Source organism: Strongylocentrotus purpuratus, unplaced genomic scaffold, assembly GCF_000002235.5.
Source record: "Strongylocentrotus purpuratus isolate Spur 01 unplaced genomic scaffold, Spur_5.0 spur5_scaffold_3, whole genome shotgun sequence".
NCBI classification, from domain to species: domain Eukaryota; kingdom Metazoa; phylum Echinodermata; class Echinoidea; order Camarodonta; family Strongylocentrotidae; genus Strongylocentrotus; species Strongylocentrotus purpuratus.
Window position 1 is genome coordinate 6,740,871 of NW_022145609.1, and position 20,481 is coordinate 6,761,351.

The following is a 20,481-nucleotide window of genomic DNA, read 5'->3' on the forward strand; positions in this document are numbered from 1 at the left end:
GAAAGTCAAGGTATGGGATGAGTTTATTTAAATGTACACACACATTTATATATATATATGTACTTATCCTCGTTCATTGAAGTTTGTTTTCTACTTTCATTTCCTGAATAATGTGAATGTAAAGGAACGCATGAATCTTACATCATGGAGCAAGAGAGATATTTCTATTTCTGATTTGTTTTCCCCCTTCTCTATCATGTGCTGAGGTTTCTGATGAAAACGATTTCAGGAAATAACAGATATGTTTTTTAATTATTCAATCCAGGTACAAGTATAAAAGAAAACGTATTGAATCATGTATATACACGTAAAATACGAAGGCATGTTCCATCATGTAAGTCGTGTTTTGAGGTATCAGTAGGACAATACAATATTCCGCTGTACTTGTTGTCTGTATGGGAATACTAGTGTTGATGCCTGCTATTTCTAGTGTAAAGCATTATTACCCCACTGTTTGACAATAATGAATAAATTATCAATCATTATTATTGTAATTATTCTTATCATTATTATCATTAGGCCTATTATTATCATTATTATTATCATTATTGTTATCATAATTATCATTATCATTATTGTTATTATTTCTACTATCTCTACTAAACAGTGGAATTCAATTTCATAAATAGGTCAACGATAATGTGATAGAATGTAAACGATGAAAAACGAAAATATAAGTTGTAAATATAAACATAAACTACGCATCATATTGTTATGTGAAAGCTTTGTGTCATGTAATGGTGGGTGTTTAGGAAAAAAATTGTAGATAGTAGAATTAGAAGTTAATTAGTAGAGTTAGATAATGCAATCCAAATCAAAATGTTTATATTTCCATATGAGCAGGAAATGTGTAGGCAAATATTAAATGTGAATACTGATAACTAAACGTATAGAACACACAATATGTATACCTTAAAGAAGTTTTAATAATAAAGAATACAACAAAAGATAGAGTTATTTTGTTTGGTGTGAGCTCGTCAATTAGCACTTTGAACGTTCCTCACCTAAAATTAATCCGTCTGATTATTAAGGCAGTGTGGAATTTGGCAGACTGTGCTAACAGTCCGCCGAATACCAGCCAGATTACTTTGCGGTAACAATTAATACAACAAAAGAATGCATTAAAGATAAAGTTAAGTTCTGGTCATGCGATTGCATTGTGAAAGAAAAGGTGTGGAATGGAAATCATGTAGCATGTAAATATTGGTGTGAACTGCAAGGTTCTGGAATCATCAAAATCATAATAAATTTAATGGTGGATGATAGTGTTGTTGAAAAGTAAATGTCAGGTTGATTTGCATTTACAGAAGTGTAATTGATGTTGTACTGCAAATTGTAAACACCACGCCATCACACGTCATTTGTAGATCTCCATTCAGTCATACCATTTAATCTACCATGGCTTAGCAAAGTTTGTCCAAAAACCCAACAGAGAGGGCCTTTTTAATACTCATCTTTCTGGGGCCCGTTCTTTGATACCAACGACATGACAGTCACAACTTGATATGCTACGGAAATGTCTTTGATTTTCCTAAACCGTTTTACAAAAAGCTGACTAGCTAGACATCTCATGATAACGATACTATTGGCGGGAAGAGGAGCCTAGGCTTTGTTTTTGAGATGGGTACCCTCAAATATTTTCATTTGATAGTTTAAGAAAAATACAACTTTATAATTTTCGTAGTAAAAATACGATGCTATAAGAATTGCGGCAGATGTTTTAGGCTTCAACAAAACAGTTAAACGACACAACGCAGGAAAGAGAAATAGGGAGAAAGAGAAATAGGGAGGAAGAGATGGAGAAGGAACAGCAGGACCGCAAGAAGTTTAATGAAAACCTTCAAGCGATGAGGGAGACGTAAGTAGAATTTTGTTGTCTATCCTTCAACTCTAGAATGTTTCTGCTTCCTGTTTGTCCCGATTTACATTAACAAGCTATCTGCATTTGCTGACAACAGTACATGAAGATAACATTAGGTTTGTATAGTTTTTGTGACTTTGATATCTTTACGTTTTTAAGTTCATACAAGATATGTCATATTTGTAAGACAGAAATTACCGAGAATTGAATGTGGATGTTAGGGGTATCTCTTTATGTATTGCGATCAAATATGTATCATGCCATACTTTGCAAAATTGCAGAAAATTTGATTGAATAGACAGCATGTCAAATAGATATTGAATAGATATTGAATATACATTGACATTTCCTTTCCCTTCTCTTCTTTTCTTCCTTGTCTCTCTGTTATTTTTGTTCCTCTCTATCTCTGTCCCTGTCTGTGTATGTGGGTGTGTGTGTTTGTGTGTGTGTGTGTTTCTCTCTCTTTCTCTCTCTCTCTTTTTCTCTCTCTCTCTTTCCCTCCCTCTCCCTCCCTCCCTCTCTCTCTCTATCTATTTATCTTTCTCTCTCTCTCCCTCTCTCTCTCTCTCTCTATCCCTCTCCCTCCCACTCCCCCCCTCTCTCTCTCTCTCTCTCCCTCTCCATCTCTTTCTCTCTGGTAGGTATTCAGAGCAAGTGGTGGATACCCTGTCATCCATGGATCACAATGTCTTAGATCTAGATCTCACAGCTGAACTACTGCGCTACATCTCACTGCAAAAACCGGTAAGGTTGCTCACTGACAGTCTGTCATTACTTTCACCCTCTAAGAAATGCAAAGTAGAAAACTACATAAGATGTTTATATACCAGGATATTTGGAAAATGGAGAAAAATTGAGTTTAAAAATCATATTCATGTAATAATCCTGTTTAAAACAAAATACATATCCATTTATGCATGTTTTAATCCCTAAACTCCCTGTCATTTTATAAACCTTTTATAAATCATGGCATCTCAATGGTTGGAATCCACTTTGCATACATGTACATAAGTTGTTGCTATGTAGGGCAAGTCTCTGCCAACTGTCTTAGGTGTCAAGAGAAACTTTCGTTTAAAAAGTGTGCATACATATTAGTTAACAGGTGTATTCCTTATCCACTCAATGTAGTAAGCAGTGGAACATTATTCCAACCACTCCCTTCAATCATTTTACTTCATAGATCTTAATCATAAAATTGACATGGAGAAGTAACTATTTCATGCAATTTTGGAGAAAGAGGAGTTTGGAGTTAGACATCCTTAGCAAAGAGTAATAGGGCTTCATTTCAACAGTTGTGAATGAAAGTGTAGAAATACTACTTATGAACTATGATTTGGATCCACTTACCATTTACTGAGTCATCAACTATACAATGGTGTATCTCGATTGAGCTTAACCACACAGTGACTTCCTTGGTCAGTTTTATATCATTTTACCTCTACTCGTGTAGAGGTGTCATGGTCGAGTGGATACGTCGCCGGACTGTCGATCACAAGGTCCACGGGTTCGAGTCCCGCTGCAGCACCAATGTCCTTTGGCAAGACATTGATCTACATTTGCCACACTCCACCCATGTGAAGTAAATGGGTACCTGGTAGGAATTTATTCCTTAAACCAGAGCGTGCGTGACAGCTTCACTGCTAAAGCCAGTGAGGGTAATTATGCTGCATTATTGTAGAGTGTTTAGAGACTTCTGATAAAGTAAGTGTTAGGCGCCAATTAAGCAAATATAATTATTATTACTAAAACTCATTCACCATCCCTAGAGGATTCCAATTAGTGAGCTATCTTTTCTCCCCACTAGGAAGGTGCCATCCTTGTCTTTCTACCGGGGTGGGATCAGATCAGTAAGCTACATGACAAACTCACCTCCCAGACGCTCTTCTCAGAAGAAAGGTTCATCATCATTCCTCTACACTCTATGATGCCTACCATCAACCAGAGACAGGTTAGTGCTAGCATGTCTTCCACACTTCCTCTATACATCTCACCACTCTTTCAGCAACGGAGAGCATCATACTCGCTTCAATCACCATCAACTCCTTCCTCTCTTTCTCAAAACCTGAAAACACTTTCACTGTTAAAGGCAATTAACAATGTTAAATCTGAGATGCATGGCCCTACGTGTTATCAGTGTCTGTGATATGGTGTAATATTGAAGCCCAATACAAATTGTGCTTCAAAATGATAAATGAAGTGCCTCAAAAAAGTAAAAATCTTTGAGTGACCGGTTTTACCATATTCATTTTTCCCAATAGACTGTAATGTTATAAAAACCGTTAGGAAAAAAATATTCTGAAATTTCTAATTCCAATCATAGATATCTGGATGATCACACAGGCGATTGGCTTGTAAAAGTCATGAGATTCTTGTATGACATAAAGGTCTATAATTATTATTGCAGCATGAGCTAAATCCAGGACTTGTTTAAGAATCTTAGGCAAAATTACCTAAACCCTCTAATATTTTCAACCTGTTGCCTTACATCTTAGGAAAAAAATCCCTGCTTTTCAAAGAGATAGTAGTTCACTTGACCTCTCAAAAGATAATTGAAAATATACCTCTACAATTCTTTTCTAACCTGTTGATTCTGAATTCTCTAAGTTCCATAGGCCTCATACAGCGACCACTTGGTTCCTGTATACATAGGGTTAATTAGTACGTAGACCAAGGAACAGCACCTTTTATCCTTTTGAAAAGGTGTTCTGTAAATTCAATTCTTATAATTATTATTATCATTATCATTACTCTTTGATAAAGCTCCACTGAAAAATTGCAAGGCAATCTAATCTCATGATTCTTGGTTTACTTCCCGATTACAAGGCATTTTCGTCTTATCCTTGTCTTCCTTCCCGAGTGTGGTTTTTTTGCAGTTACCATTTTGATTTACATTTCTACTCTTTCTAATGCCTGAATTATCTGTAATTAGAGTTTGATGTTTTCTCACTGTACGCATGATTTATCATTAGGTATTTGAACATCCACTTCCCGGAGTACGGAAGATCATCATAGCAACCAACATTGCAGAGACTAGCATCACCATAGATGATGTGGTCTATGTGGTCAACCTGGGACGAGTCAAAGAAACCAACTTTGATGTGGCCAACAACATTCGGACGATGAAGGCTGAATGGGTCAGCAAGGCGTCGGCTCATCAGAGGAGGGGGCGAGCTGGGAGGTAAAGAACTGGGAGATGGTGTTTGAAAGAAAATGACAAGGATGTATTAATGGTGATGATGATGATTTTGATAATTATTTATTGAAGCTCTTTTGTAGTTTCTATTTTCTTTGTCCCTATTAAAATTTCCAAATATTTTTTTCAACATGCTGATGATAATGATTATGGTGGTGGTGATGATAATTATGATGTAACTGATAAATCGAAATTAATGTGCTTGATGATGATGACGTAGAGTGTACACAAAATAATCTGAAGGGGATTATTTATGATGCTGGAGGTTGTGATGCTGATGGTAATGACAATGTTGTTAGCACCGATGGTGAAGTTGGTCGCAATCATTATTGAGCTGGTGGTAACAATAGTATTTTTTTACCTGGATAGTAGACAGTAATGGTAATGTTAAAGTTACAATGAGTACACGCATGATAGGTGTATGTATAATTGAGAAAATAATGATGGATGTTCATCATCATGATAATGCTGATGATGTAACTGTTCTTACATAAATGTATATACATGTAAATGAAATGGAATGGCAAAAAACACATTGGTGATGTTACTTATATATTTGGTATTACATACATGTATAAAGAGGTGTCAAAGTCAAGTGGTTTAAACATTTGCTGGAGATATCAAGGTTTGATATGGAGCATTGTATTTATTTCCTTAAGCAAGGCATTTTATCGACCTTGCTTCTCTCTACCCAGGTGTTAAATGAAAACCTGGTATGATGTAAAAGTCAGTGTAGATTGCTCAGAAATGTGAGTGGCTGTTAAATGGTGCCTGGCTGGAATTCTCCCGAGGGATTGGAGAATGTGCATACAATTTATAGGATTATCCGAAGACCTGCAAAGTGCCCAGGGTCATTGTAGTCGTATAAAGCTCTATATTAACCTAGAATATTAATATTATTATATTATATTTTGTCTGAGCATCATTCTATTGAGTGTGTTCATTTATTTTCCCATGCAGGGTGCAGGATGGAGAATGCTTCCATGTGTACAGCCAGCTAAAGGCTTCTGAAATGGTGGAATACCAACTTCCAGAGATCAAGAGAACTCCCCTTGAAGAACTCTGTCTCAACATAAAGGTACCCTAATGGGCTTTACAAATATAATCTTGCCTGTTTGGAGCCAGAAGGGCGTTAAGTCAAATACATGAACTTTAACACAGAATTAACAAAGAATTTCTATCATCTTTTTTAAATTTCCGCTCATTTAAAAAACTTCAAGCATATCTGTATTAGTTTGGCCAGAAGGGATTAAACTTTCCTGCGTGGTCACTTGCAGGTAGTTATTTCATTAAATCAGTTCTTGATTAACAAAGAAAAAGGGGATCATGGGGGACCAACAGGTACCGCTTAGGCATTGTTGGCTATATAGAGGGCGCAATTAGCTACAAGTAGTGCAGTCCTGCTTTAAAATAGAGTACATAATACTTAATACTACGTTATAATAAAATTGTTTGTTTCTTCTCATATTCAGACCTTGAAGCTAGGCAGTGTGCATCCCTTCATCAGCAAAGCTATGGAAACCCCTGACATAAGGGCAATTGAGCTAGCCATCAGCAGTCTCAAACAAATGGTATCTCTCTCTGTTGCTTCTTGTAGTTACGACTTGTGCTCTTTCCTACAATGGGGGAAATAACAAAGGCATAACTGCCAACCATTTGTGTAATGGAGGAATGATTCCTAGTTATTTGCATTCAACATTATGTTATAAACTCTTTATTTCTCTAATTTTCTGAATATATCTGTCCTAAAGTATGCATTAAAACTACACATTATATTGTATGCTGTCTGAGGAGACTCCTAATACAGTCAAACCTGCCTATAGCAACCGCCCAAGGGAAACACAAAAGTGGTCTTTGTAGACAGGTTCCTTTGTTGCAGTTCTCTTCTTTTCCTCTCTTCTTGTCTCTTTCTCCAAGCTCTCTATCCTCCTCTCCTCTTTGCCTATCCTTTTCTTCCTTTCTTCCTTTCTCCCATTTATAATGTATAATTGTATTTATGTATTCGGGCGTACCCACTACAAGCTATGCTTTTCGGGTTTCGCGCCTTCTTCCTTGTAATACAAGTTCTTTAATTATATTTATGTTCCTACTTATAATTTGTATGGTTTGGAAGAAAATAAATGTTCATTTGAATGAAATGTTCATTTGAAGTACATGTTTCAATGAGAAACTATTTTCAAGGGGAACAAAAAATGTGGTATTTGTAGACAGGTGGTAACTAAAGCATGTTTGAATGTATTTGTAGTGGAATTTTGGCAGGTTGGTAGAAGAACTAAAAATGTTTTTGAGTAATAGTTATGACAGTACAAGTCAAGCCAGGGCAACTCTCCATTGGAAAGATCATACATACATTTAGAGTGGGACATACAGTGTATTCCCTAAATCTTGAGACATTCCAAAGTTTACAGTGTGAAAGGTAATGAGAATGTTTGGGACATCTTGACAGCCCCGTAATATAGAAGAGACGACATAGATTAAAATACAAGCCTCTTACTTATACTATTCTCTTGTATTTTGTACCTATTCCACTTTCAATCTAAACGTAGGGTGTTTTTCAACCACTCGCCCTTTGACTTTCTCCGTTTATACACTATGTCTCTCTTACTTTCTTTTGCTCTATTCATATGTGTCTTTATCATTGTTTCCAGAGAGCTTTGGTGAGGAATGAAATCTACAGTCATTTCTTTTTCTTCTGTATACCGGTAGTCATCTATAATTTTATTGTTTTTCTTAAATCTGTGTTTATTTATAACTGGGATAGGAGTTGCAGAGAGACATGACTAATTACTCTCAAAGTCTCATTGGATTTGTTATGAAGTTTTGTGAGTATCTTGAATCTTGCATATGTGGGACACCATGTTTAATGTACTGTATGTATTTGTGTTTTTAGAGAGCCTTTGATGATAACGAGGACCTGACAGCTTTGGGATACCATCTATCTCGTCTTCCGGTGGAGCCTCGTATTGGCAAGATGATGCTGTTTGGTGCCATGTTCTGCTGTCTGGATCCTATACTCACCATAGCAGCATCTCTCAGCTGGAAGGATCCATTCTACATTCCTCTGGTAAGTAATGTCCTTTTTTGGAATGTAATACAGTGAAACCTGTCTAGAAAGACCACCCAAGGGAGACAAGAAAAATGATCTTTATAGGCAGGTGGTCTTTACGTACAGGTTCCTATAGTAAATGTTTCAATGAGAAACCAATGTTTCAATGAGAAACCATTTTCAAGGAAAACAAACAAGGTGGTCTTTGTAGACAGGTGGTCTTTCTATGCAGGTGGTCACTAAAGCAAGTTTGACTGTAGTAGTACATTCACTTCTCATGATGAGCTTCAACCAAACTGTTCCTTGGAAGCCATGGTTGTGAAATGAGAGACCAGGGGGGTTGCTTCACAAAGATCCTAAGTTGAACTTATCTCTAATTTGGACTCAACATTTATGGAAAGCCGTTACTTTAAAAGGCATAAAATGTTGAATCAAATCATTTATATTTTCTATTATCAAGGTGATTTCATGTTCTTGATGTGGAATTTATAAAAATTCTAAAATACTTCAAATTACGCTTTGGAATATATTTTATTCTAAGGCTACAAACGACTCTCCATAATTGTTAAGTCCAACTTAGAGTTAAGTTCGACTTAGGATCTTTGTGAAACACTCCCCTGGCTTCTTTAGACACACTGTAAGATCAAAAGGTATGGCTCAGGGTATCATGCTTGGTGAAGACCAAAGTACAGGGTGAAAGGAGAAGAGGAAGGCGAAGGATTAGATGGATAGAAGGTGTGACCAGAGAAACTGAGGAGTCATTATAAAGAGATTGCACACATGTCCATGTACTTGCACAGGACAGAGTAGCCTGGGGAGGGTTCGCCCATGGTGTCACCGGGAGCCCGGGATGACTCGATGGCACCTAACAACAGCAATGAAAGTCTTTGAATACATAATAGGATTAGTATGCATTGCTGTATTAAACATCCGTTACATATTAAACCCCGCAAATGGAATGTCCTCAAAGTGAATGTAAACATTGTAGTGGCTTTGTTTAAAGCCCGTCTGCACTAGTTTTGCCGGGAGGGATTAGATCTTCCAACATGGTCACTGACAGGTGGTTCATCAACTCAGCTCTCAATTAACATAAGAAAAGGGGGATCATGGGGGACCAACGGGTACCGCTTAGGCATTGTTTGCTATATAGAGGGCGCCAGTAGCTTCACGTAATAATAATAATAATAGTGGGTTCTTGTATAGCGCTCATGTCAGTCAGATTTGACCCTCCTGGCGCTCCCGATTATTACCCTGGCTTTAGCACGGCTGCCATACGGCGCTCTAGCATTTCAAGGAATAAATTCCTACCAGGTACCCATTTACTTCACCTGGGTGGAGTGTGGCAAATGTAGATCAATGTCTTGCCAAAGGACATTAGTGCAGTAGGGCTCTACATTATGAAGAAAACAATGATTCCATTCTATCTTAGATTTCCGTGATATTCTAGATTATACCATTTAAGTGTATCAAATGCTATAACCATTCTAAAGATTTCCTTTACACTATAGACTACTTTTTATCATATGATATGATGGTAGTTGGACTTCTTATAAGGTTGCTTTATTAAAAGGAACCAACATGTAACACCACCTCTTAAAGTGCATCTGGCTAATGAACTTTCATCCATCATCTATCTGGGATCTAGCTATCTGGGCAGGCGTACACCATAAGTAGTAAATTGGACACCATTATGTACCTTCCACACATTGCACGTACTGTAGTTATAAAGATCATAGGTATAGGAATGATGACTAATGATCTGCCAATTGCATCTCTTGGTTCCAAAGCCGTAGTTTTCATGTCCTACAACCTTTCACTATTTGAATTGTTTTCCGCTATTACTAGGGTAAGGAGAAGCTCGCTGATGAGAGGCGTAGGGTGCTCTCCAACAACACTCGCAGTGATCACCTGATGTTAGCTAATGCTATGAGTGGCTGGGAGGACGCTAAGGAACACAGAGGAGAGGGATCCTACTGCTGGCAAAACTTCATGTCTTCAAACATCCTCGGTGTAAGCCTCCCTTCCTCTTCACCTACATGTAGTTGTGTGATTGTTTTGAAATTCACTATCTATCTATCTATCTATCAGGCTATAGTTCATCCAGACGTTGGACAAAGCCCTCCTCATAACATTTCCATTCTCTTCTGTCTCTAGCTGTCCTAGCGGCCGTTCCCATGTATGATGTTAGGTCATCTCTCCATCTTCTCTTCTGCCTTCCTCTCCTTCTCTTTCCCATCCTTGGTTGCCATTCTGTTAAGCGATTTGTCCATCTTTTGTCCTGAAGTTTAGCTACATGCCCAGCCCATCTCCACTGAAATTCACATTTGTTATTAATTATGATTTCTGGCAGTGAAATTGCATTTCATGCAAAACAGCCCTAATTCTAAATTATGAATGAATAGAGGATCTGGCAGTAGTACTTATAGAACAGTATGGCTTTAACACTATTAAACTTCAAGTCAATTTCTGTCTCTCATACAGATGCTGAGTAAGATGAAGGGTCAATTCTGTGATGTCCTGCATCGTTTGAGGTTTGTCTCCGACAGATCACCCAAACACATTGATGCAAATAGAAATTCAGGTAGGTGAATATTTTTTTATTAATCTATGTGTTAATGTTGTTACATTAATTGTTTAAAATTTCCTTTTTTTCCTATTGATACAATATCTCTTTTTTTCTCTCTCTCTCTCCTCTGTTACTCTTCATATATTGTAGATTTACCATTTTTTCTAGCTGTTTGTGTCTTTCTCTCTTCACTTCTTTCTTCAAAACATCTCTGTGATATATTTTCAGTCTCACTTAGACCTATTTTTGTTTCCTCAATCTATTCCTTATAAAGTCTCTGGTTTGCCCTTCGATATCTGGAAAACGCTTAGAGATGGTAACAAACTGATGCACTATTGCCCTTTGATATCTGTATAGCGCTGAGAGACGGTATTCTGTACTAATAGCTAAATAAATCAAGATTTATCATTATTAGTACGATTTTTGCTCCTTTTAAATCTCAATAGATCAGTTGTAGAGCAGTGACCTTGTAATCATAAACTCTGGTTTAAAACCAAACTGATGCACTTATGAGCTTTAATAAGGCGTGAATCTTAAATTGCTTACCTAGTCCTTCTGTTGGACTTTGAGTTGTAGGTCATCCACAGGTTGCCCATTTATGAGGGCTCCTTCAGATATAACGTGGTAACCCACCTTAACAAAATCCCAATTTTTTAAAAAACATGTAAAAGAATGGCAACTGCACAACAAAGGTCCTATGTGTATTCACTTATCTCTGTGATATAAGATCAAGAAATGTGACTCGTATTACACTTTACGTCGGCACAAAAAAAACATGCAGTTTTGGTGCGTCATATCTGAACAAGGCTATTATAATCACTCTAAATCAGTGGATTTGTTGTTTAGAGAATGAGCAGCTTTTGAAGGCAGTGTTGTGTGCCGGTCTCTACCCAAAGGTTGCCCACGTAGATAAGGTGCCTTTCAATCGAAAGACGGGACAGAATAGGTAAGTCTAACTTAATGTACCATCTCTCATGTCATTTAATTTTAAAAAAATCATCAAAAGTGTATGACACTTACACATACTTTGTGTTATGTGTGTTAGAATAGAGATTTTGAGACCATAGTTTAGGCTTTTTTGTGTACAAAATAGCTTATTCTAGGTGATTTTTAGGCCCTCTGATCAATTCTAACTGGCATCCCTGTTTAATACATGTACATGTATCAGGCTGGTGCCAATTCATTTGGCCACATCATTGTAGGTTGTTTACATCATGGTATATGAATAAGGATTGAATATAGCGATGAGAGACTCCACACTGCTAACAAATGTAATATGCTTAGCAATTTGTGCCTAGTAGCTCTTGCTGGAATGCTCCCCATAGAGAAGCAATAATATTATTATTTGTTATTATTATTTATCTCCTTTCAGACCTCCAAGGCTGAGCACCCCAGAGGATGGTCGAGTTCAAATCCACCCTAAGTCTGTCAATGCAAATGAAACAACCTTCAGCAGTAAATGGCTGCTCTACCATCTCAAACTCAAGTCAACAAGTGTAAGTTTGCCCACTCCATCTTGTAGGTGAGGTGTAGCTTCAAGGAGACTCTGTAATGAATCACTGTAATGATCATTTGATCATTTGATAAGTGTGAAAATAGGGAGCATTGTAATGACATCCAATTTGAGTTAAATGCGATGGACAGGAGGGGTAAAGTCAAATGGGTCAAAACCAGATCTAATTTTTAATTACTTGACATTAATGAACTTTCAAAGCTACTCGATGAAAACTAATATTCAATTTTGGTCTATAGGGGCAGAGATGAAAACATTTTGTTAGAGTTCAAGACCATGACCATCACTACATATTACCCTTAACATACTTTTGGACGCACAGCAGTGATGCATAGAAATCGCATTAAAATTTATTTTGTTGAATGTATTTGATACCACATGATCGATAATTTCTTTAGTGATTGGCATGATTTTGGCAGCACAAAATATTCTTGCTGTTCTTACTTGGAATACTAAAAGAGTAAGACTTTCTATTCCTTGAATTGGTCTGTAAAGTATAGATGTGTACCTCTTGATTCTGAAAATCCTTTCGTGTTGCCAATTTACTGCACAGGTCTTCCTCCATGACACTACCATGGTTGAGCCTTATCCCTTGATCTTCTGCGGTGGTAAGATCTCTTGGGACGATGACCAGGGCCATGAAACGGTCTTCGTTGATGACCACATCAAGTTTCACTGCTCTCAGGAGACGGCACATCTTGTCATTGTAAGTCACAGAAGCAACAGTTCTATATTAAACATAAGTACTTACACACTTAAGTACTTACACACTTAAGGTTTACAGTTAATAATAATAATAATAATAATGATAATAATAATAATAATACATTGCTTTTATAGTGCATAGCACTGCAGTAGCATCTCTATGCGCTTCAGATATACAAATAAAAAATACAATTATCTAAAGATTCCTGCTACAGGAATGGGCATATTTCACCATTCAAATATAGTTCAGGGTAGGAAAGCTTTTTTTTAATAAATTGCAACCAAAAGAGCAACCTACAAACAAACCATCAAACAACATGTTAAACAATAAACAATTAAAATCAAGACTTGATTAGCTGAAATTGACAGGAGCAGAATTACATAATTTCAAACTCCAGTTGCTATCATAGTAAATCACTCAATACACAAGTGTGTCTATGGCTATGAAATTTAAACAGTGAATGAAGTAGAGAATCAATAGTGGCCACTTCCTCCTTTTGGAGCTATGACATATTTCCTTCTCTGGATAGGGACAGTAATCTGCATGTGAATGATCCTGTTTAGTCCAGGCTTTAACCCTGCTTCAGTGGATAGAAATAGCCCTGTGATACCAAGTGTCAGCCTGTTTGTCCTGCTTAAATTAAGTAACTAATGACAAAACAAAATTACATCATTTCAAAATTATAATCTTGTTTAATCTAATTTGGTTATGAATTCTGTGACAGAATAACAGTAATTGGTAAGGAGTAGAGAGGTTGACATTGGGTTATCTCTAAGACAGTGGACTACGTTGAACAAGGGTTTAGCTAATCCTGCCTTTTTATACATAGGCGGTTGGAATCAATTTGGTGTATTTAATCATCATGGGTTTTGCAGTATTCTTTTCAAGATCTTTTTGTGTTCAATTTATTGAAAATCATTGTAAAAAAACTTTAGAAACGTGATGATGTAAAAACTGTGAAAGGAACTGTGTAGAGTCCTTGAGTATCTTCTGTCTGTTCCGTGTCTTTCCTATGTTTTGTAGAAGTTACGTGAGGAGCTAGACAGAGTCATGGAACAGAAGATCACCAACCCAGGACCCACCAACTGGAGTCCGGCAAGCCATGAAGGCAGAGTCATGAGGGCCATCATCGACATCCTCGTCATGCAGTCCAGAGATACCTACGATAACGATGATGATCAGGGATTCGTACACAGCGGTAGGGGCAATAACAGGCACGGTGGTAATGATGATGATGATGATGACTGTTATGATGATGGAGCTGGTGGGGCTGGTGGTGGCCGACAATATGGACGGTCCGGAAATAGGTACAATAATGATGACAGGCCTGGAAGCAGTCATTGGAGACCAGACTCGCATCGTAGGAGAATTCAAGGAAACCAACACCAAGGTTTCTGGACTCAGAAGTAATGTTGCTTGATAATTGAGGTTGACATCGGAGTTCTCATCCTGGAAATCTTCATATTGAACTCTAAATTCATGAAACACGTACAGTTCGGATTCTCATCATAGCCATAATAGATGAAACCTATTTACTGGAGTCAATATTGAAGGCATATGTAACTAACATTCACATCAAAAGGAGACAATCAGGAAACCCTGATCAGTGACAGTGGACTCAGTTGATGACGCATGTAAATCAGGCTCACATTGCAATTAACATTGAGGAATTACTCACGTCCTGGACCCTCAATTTATGACACATGATTAAGTGATATTCACAATATAGGAGAGATTAAGGAAACCACGTATTGTAGCCTTATCTGCAGTACATACTCGTACAACTCACAACATTGAAGACATTAATGAAAGTAACTGGGGTACTGAGTTTCTGACCAAAGAATGAGATGGTGCTTAATGCTAAAACTCTAGATTTATGATGATGTTTGTGGAAATTAGTTTCATTGTCTTAACTGGTTTCGATGAACACCATCATTTATACCCTGTACCTACATGTAAATGTAGAGTACCTTACAAAAGTGACCTACGGTATTCCAATGCAATTTTTCACATACCTGGTAGGTCGATCTATTTTCTTTGAAAATCTACATTGTATTGTAGCCTTTGAATACACTACAGAATATTGACTTAAGACTGCATGCAAAGGGTGGGCAGCACAATGGCTGAGTGATAGAGCAGCGTCTCTTATAATAAAGTGTTAGCTACTAAAATGGGAGGTCCTGTGTTTGACACCAAGTCCCTTGGATAGCACTTGAAGATGTTGGTCTCCTGGTTCCTTAGTTACAAGCATACACATGCCTTCTTAACAATCAGGTAAAAAAAACATCTGTTGAACCAAACCAAACCAATAGTGAAACAGTCTTCGTTGATGACCACATCAAGTTTCACTGCTCTCAGGAGACTGCACATCCCATCATTATAAGTCACAACAGCAACAGTTTTATAAAATAAGAAATTTTGCATGCAGGAAATAAAATGATTGAATTATACAGTTGAGGTTTACGTTTGATAATAATAACATTAATACGACAGTGCTTTTATAGTGCATATGACTGCTGTAACTCGAAGGTCCAGGATTTGAAACCAATTCAATGAGCAGGTGCTTTTTGGTAAGGCATTAACTCTCATCACCAAGTCCCTATGAGAGCACTTGAATATGTTGGTATCCTTGTTCCTTAGATACAAGCATACACATGCCTTCTTAGCGGTGAAGAAAAACCTTCAATCAAATCAAACCAAAGTAATACTCCCTTCTGTGGAGTACTTAAATGCAACACTATGACAACCTCATTTCAATTATTTATCCAGTTGTATTTATCTCAACCTTCCCAATAGATTTGTTTTTTTCCACTATCTTTATTGGCTGCGTATAGTTTTAAAACTATTTTCAGTTTGGTTTCCTTTTTTATAATACAACTTATTGTATTTTTTTGCAAAAACACCTTTTGATAAAAGGGAATCTTTTGTGTTCTGTGGTTGTATGATTATCGTTGGTGTTATTTTTTAAACTTCTTTTTAGCTTTAATAACCTGTGTTTACAATGAACTGACATTGTTACATTCAGATTTGGAGAAGATATCGTCTGTTTGGAGCAGGAAGGGAATTGATGCTGTATAACCTGGTATGAGTTAATTCCCTTCTGGCTCCGAACAGACAGAACATTTGATGTTTATACCAGATTTGTGTACATTTTCATTTATTTTCCACTAGACCTTCTCATTCTGAATGGAAATAAGTTTCACTTTCAATATGATATATATTTGTTTTCATTAAGGTTTCATTTCTACATTAACTGCATATGAAAAGAATGTACAAAGTAACAAAACATATAAATATATTCGATAAATAGGTGGTATTAAAACAATAAAAACGATGTTATGCATGCCATTAAATACAAAGGATGCTTACCTAATCTGCAATAATGAGGAGAAAACCTTGGAAGCATTATGCTTGTGAATAAGGTTCCCTTTACATTATACGTTTGTTATATATCATGGAATCAACAGCAATACAAAACTAAATATTTACCAAAATGCTCAGAAGTGCTCTGAAGTGCCCAGCTTCAAGTGTATGTCGCCCTCAATTAGCATGCTAAAAAACAGAACGAAGTGACTGAGAGAGAGAGGTAACAGGCCTATAACATGTATTGTTACGGACAATGCCTCACCTACTCTTTTACATCTGTAGTGATCACGGGCGTAAATCTGCAATTAATACCTATTGTTCAGGGGGCGGGGGGGGGGGGGGGGAATGATCTATTTATTCATCCCCCCCCTGAACAATAGGTATTACGTAAGGATTTACGCCCATGGTAGTGATACTATTATACAAATGTTGACTGATTTAAGGGGCACAGTTAAAATTACACCCCATTGTGATCTAGAAGCTGTACTGTACACAGAGAAGAAGTTGAATGGTATATAGTGTTGGCTTGAGATCACCGAGGAGTTATATTTTTAACTTTGACCCAACAATTCAGCAGCCATTAATTGTTTTTTATACATCCGACTTTTTGATTCCCAAAAAGGAGAATTTTCCACTAGACCTTCTCATTCTGAATGGAAATAAGTTTCACTTTCAATATGATATATATTTGTTTTCATTAAGGTTTTATTTCTACATTAACTGCATATGAAAAGAATGTACAATGTAACAAAACATATAAATATAATCGACAAAGAGAAAACCTTGGAAGCATTATGCTTGTGAATAAGGTTCCCTTTACATTATACGTCTATTATATATCATGGAATCAACAGCAATACAAAACGAAATATTTACCATATGCTCAGAAGTGCTCTGTAGTGCCCAGCTTCAAGTGTATGTCGCCCTCATTTAGCATGCTAAAAAACAGAACGAAGCCACTAACTGTTTTTTATGCATCCGACTTTTTGATTCCCAAAAAGGAGAATTTTGACAAAATATCCTATTAAAAATGTATGGAAATTGCACATAAATACTGCGTGCATCTATTGTTATCTTTATGCGCATCAAGGCATTCTTGCATTGTACATGCCAGTGGAACTATGCCTAGTCAATATTTTGTGTTTAAATACCTCTCTTTAGAAATCCAGAGTTTTGGGGAACTAGAGATAGATGCCATGTGTTGCGTCTGGCCAGATGAAAGGGGCTACCTGTAGATTTATACATGTTGTGGTGCATCCGGGGGGGGGGGGTGGAAGCATCGTGGGATGATTAAATATTGCCATGGCTGCATCAAGGTCCCCTGTTTCAAGGTATTGTGCTAGCATGGTGATATCTGGAATAAGAAAGAATGAAATCTATATATTACATCTTTCTGATATGAAGATTTGGGGGTATGAGTTACAGGTTAATGCTAGTGTTGGACAATAATTAAAAGATTAAGGTGTTAGCAAAATCAACAGGTACAATTACTTTGGCTACATGCAGTGTTTGTTGAAGGCATGCTGAAGGGATTTTAATGTAGGCCTACTGGTACATGTCTTGAACTGTTTTGATGTTGCACATAATTTTGTGTAATGTTCCTGTGCTTGGAGGATGACTGTTGTTGATGAAGGATTCTGGTGGTGAGAGGATGCATTACCCATACGGGGAATACATCCTCTCACCTACTGATTTTGATGTTGGAAGTGAATGTTGGGATAGTGTCTGTACTCACATTGGCTGGAGTTGTTCGATACGGAGTGCCATTCCAGGGAATAAAAATACAGAAGTTTCTTTTTTATCATAAACCTACTCGTAGATTTCATGTTTTGATCGACAAATTGAGGACCTGAAATAATTGTGGACGGTAATGGTAATAGGGCCCCCGTCATACGAGATGAACACGTATGCCCACGCATGGTATTACCGGACACTATTGAATTACGACTACACGTATCGAATGTGCAAGTCGAGTGGGGTGATCAAGAAATGTATGACGCATCGTAAGAACACAAAAAAAAACTTAGAAAATTTACACATCTAACTTAGCCTAACGTATGAGTGACAAATACATGCCTTTTTCATGAAATAATCCAATTTTCCTAATGCCCGTGCAAAGTGAATGGCTGTCAAGTTTGTTTTGAGAATGTCATTTTGCTATTTGTTTTCCGTGCATTTTCTTCTCGCGCGACTCGCGACTTTTGCGTTTCGCCATAGACATAACACGGTGTCCGGCAATAATGCAGGTCGATTTTCAGCGCCGCGAAATAAGAATCGTAACATGCTAAATAATCTGGTCAAGTTGACGCGATTTCTACATTTACACTTTTGCGTAGCGAATAATGATTCGAGTAGTGTAAAATCTAAACAGTTATCGCTCAAATTTTCTATCAATTTGAAGAAAAAAAAATCACATTTTCACTTACCCATCATTGATGCCATTTGCCTCATGATCATCTTGAACTTTGAACTTTGTTTGGGTGACATTTCCGAGCATCCGAATGCTTCCGAAGACGTTGCTTCCAAGACCTATGATGCCGAAGATGACGTTCTGTGTGACGTCACAGGTCTACTAAATAAAATAATAAAATTCACTTTTTGGCTCAGATATATACTGTTTCGTATGTTTTTCAGCGTTTTAACCCTCTTCAAACCATTCTAAGGCGTATATGCGATACAATGTCAAAATGTTGGCTACAACATACATATCTGGGGCATTTTAGGTCATTACCAGGTATTTTACTACGAAAGTAATTGAGAGTGTTCCGTTAAAGCATTAGTCGTGTGGTGCGCCACCTACCGGTGGTTCCGGGAACATTGCGTCTAGCCATCTGATTGGTCGGAATTGGAGTCGTGCATGCCCGCCTACCAGTCATTAATTTTTGTTAAATGCCCGCATGCCCCAGTTAACGGGCCGCATGATTAAATTCTGCAAAGACCCCCTTTGGTTTACGTGTATAACGTTTCTTTGTGCGAGCGCGGATACCATACAGTGTGTGTGCGATTTCCGAATGATCGTAACATTCAGGCAAATTTCCAGCGAAGATTAACAGTGTCTCAGATTTTCTGTGATTTTTTAGCCAATCTTTTCTCAAGAAAAGAATAAGGCAAGAGTTATTTGTAGATTTTTTTGTGTGAAATCGGTATATAAAAGAAATATGGACTACTTTAATATTCGAGGCATAGCTGTTTCTAAACCGGCTCTCGGGGATGTTGCATCCTTGGTGTCTAATTAATATCTTTTCACACTAATGAATTCATTTGCATATCTATAGTTTCCAAGCAAAAAGTGAATGTGGTGTTGTTGTTTTTTGTTCAATGTACTGCAAATATTTGGAGACAACCATTGCACCAATTCCAAAATGAAAAATAATAATTTCTTCCAATGGGATAGGAGCAAGTTTACTTTGCGGCTCAAATTTCTATAAGTTGTAAGTGATATGTCGAACATTCTAACCAGTCAATAAAAGATTACAATGAATTAAAGCAAAAGAACAAAATAACGTTATGAATATACCTCGTTAGTATTCTCTATATAAAAGATGAATTAACTTTAATATTTACTTCGTTGTGTTGTCTCATTATTCAATAAATAGTATAGTATTAATGACTGCTTTGAGAGAAATAGTTGTTTTTATACGCTCAAGGGAAGGTTACAATTGTGCTATTGCCAGGGCAATAGCACAATTGTAACCTTCCCTTGAGCGTATAAAACAACTATTTCTCGAATATTAAAGCAGTCTTTAATACTTTTATATACCGACAAAGAAAAGAGTCAACTTATGACACCACCTTGGCCTTTCTCTAGTTTATCTGCACGGAGCTACGGTAGCTATTGGACGTTCGAAAAGAAAAAAATAATGTTCATCAATTAAAACCAAGATGGCTGACAACGGAGTTAGTTGACTACGAGACTTTCTCGGATTAATCATTAATTTAGGATCTAAATGAGCAAGCTATCGTAAGTCAAATAAGCTATATAGACTTATATGTTATTTCTATTTTTTTAATATAGATCTAGACTCTAATTATTGCAATATCCCAGCATTTATGAGGATGTAAAGAGTGAAAATCTTGTTGCATATCTCATTCATCGCGGTCCGACCGAACCGAACCATTTGTTCCGTACAGTCCCCATATGACGAACTTCAGTCTCTATAATCGGAGGCCTAGTGGAGTCAGACGTAGTCTCAGTTGAACAACCGACGATTAGAGAGACTGAAGCTTTTC

General features: G+C 37.1%; 1 protein-coding gene across 1 annotated transcript; it reads left to right on the forward strand.

The window, feature by feature from the left end:
• The first annotated feature begins 603 nt into the window (after positions 1 to 603).
• LOC763442 (ATP-dependent DNA/RNA helicase DHX36) lies at positions 604 to 16,577 on the forward strand. Its single transcript, XM_011663791.2, has 13 exons — positions 604 to 1,858; positions 2,503 to 2,605; positions 3,666 to 3,809; positions 4,831 to 5,039; positions 6,015 to 6,132; positions 6,527 to 6,625; positions 7,945 to 8,118; positions 9,946 to 10,110; positions 10,582 to 10,681; positions 11,513 to 11,612; positions 12,039 to 12,162; positions 12,733 to 12,885; positions 13,909 to 16,577. Exons 1-13 carry the CDS (start codon positions 1,797 to 1,799, stop codon positions 14,293 to 14,295), a joined length of 1,938 nt encoding a protein of 645 aa, XP_011662093.1. The 5' UTR covers positions 604 to 1,796; the 3' UTR covers positions 14,296 to 16,577.
• Positions 16,578 to 20,481: the final 3,904 nt, after the last annotated feature.

Bases quoted from the DNA above. Each gene is read 5' to 3' on its own strand.
- LOC763442 (XM_011663791.2), top strand. From the start codon at position 1,797: ATGGAGAAGGAACAGCAGGACCGCAAGAAGTTTAATGAAAACCTTCAA. The intron at 6,133-6,526 runs GTACCCTAATGG...TCTCATATTCAG, and splicing joins AACTCTGTCTCAACATAAAG to ACCTTGAAGCTAGGCAGTGT. The intron at 10,111-10,581 runs GTAAGCCTCCCT...TCTCTCATACAG, and splicing joins TGTCTTCAAACATCCTCGGT to ATGCTGAGTAAGATGAAGGG.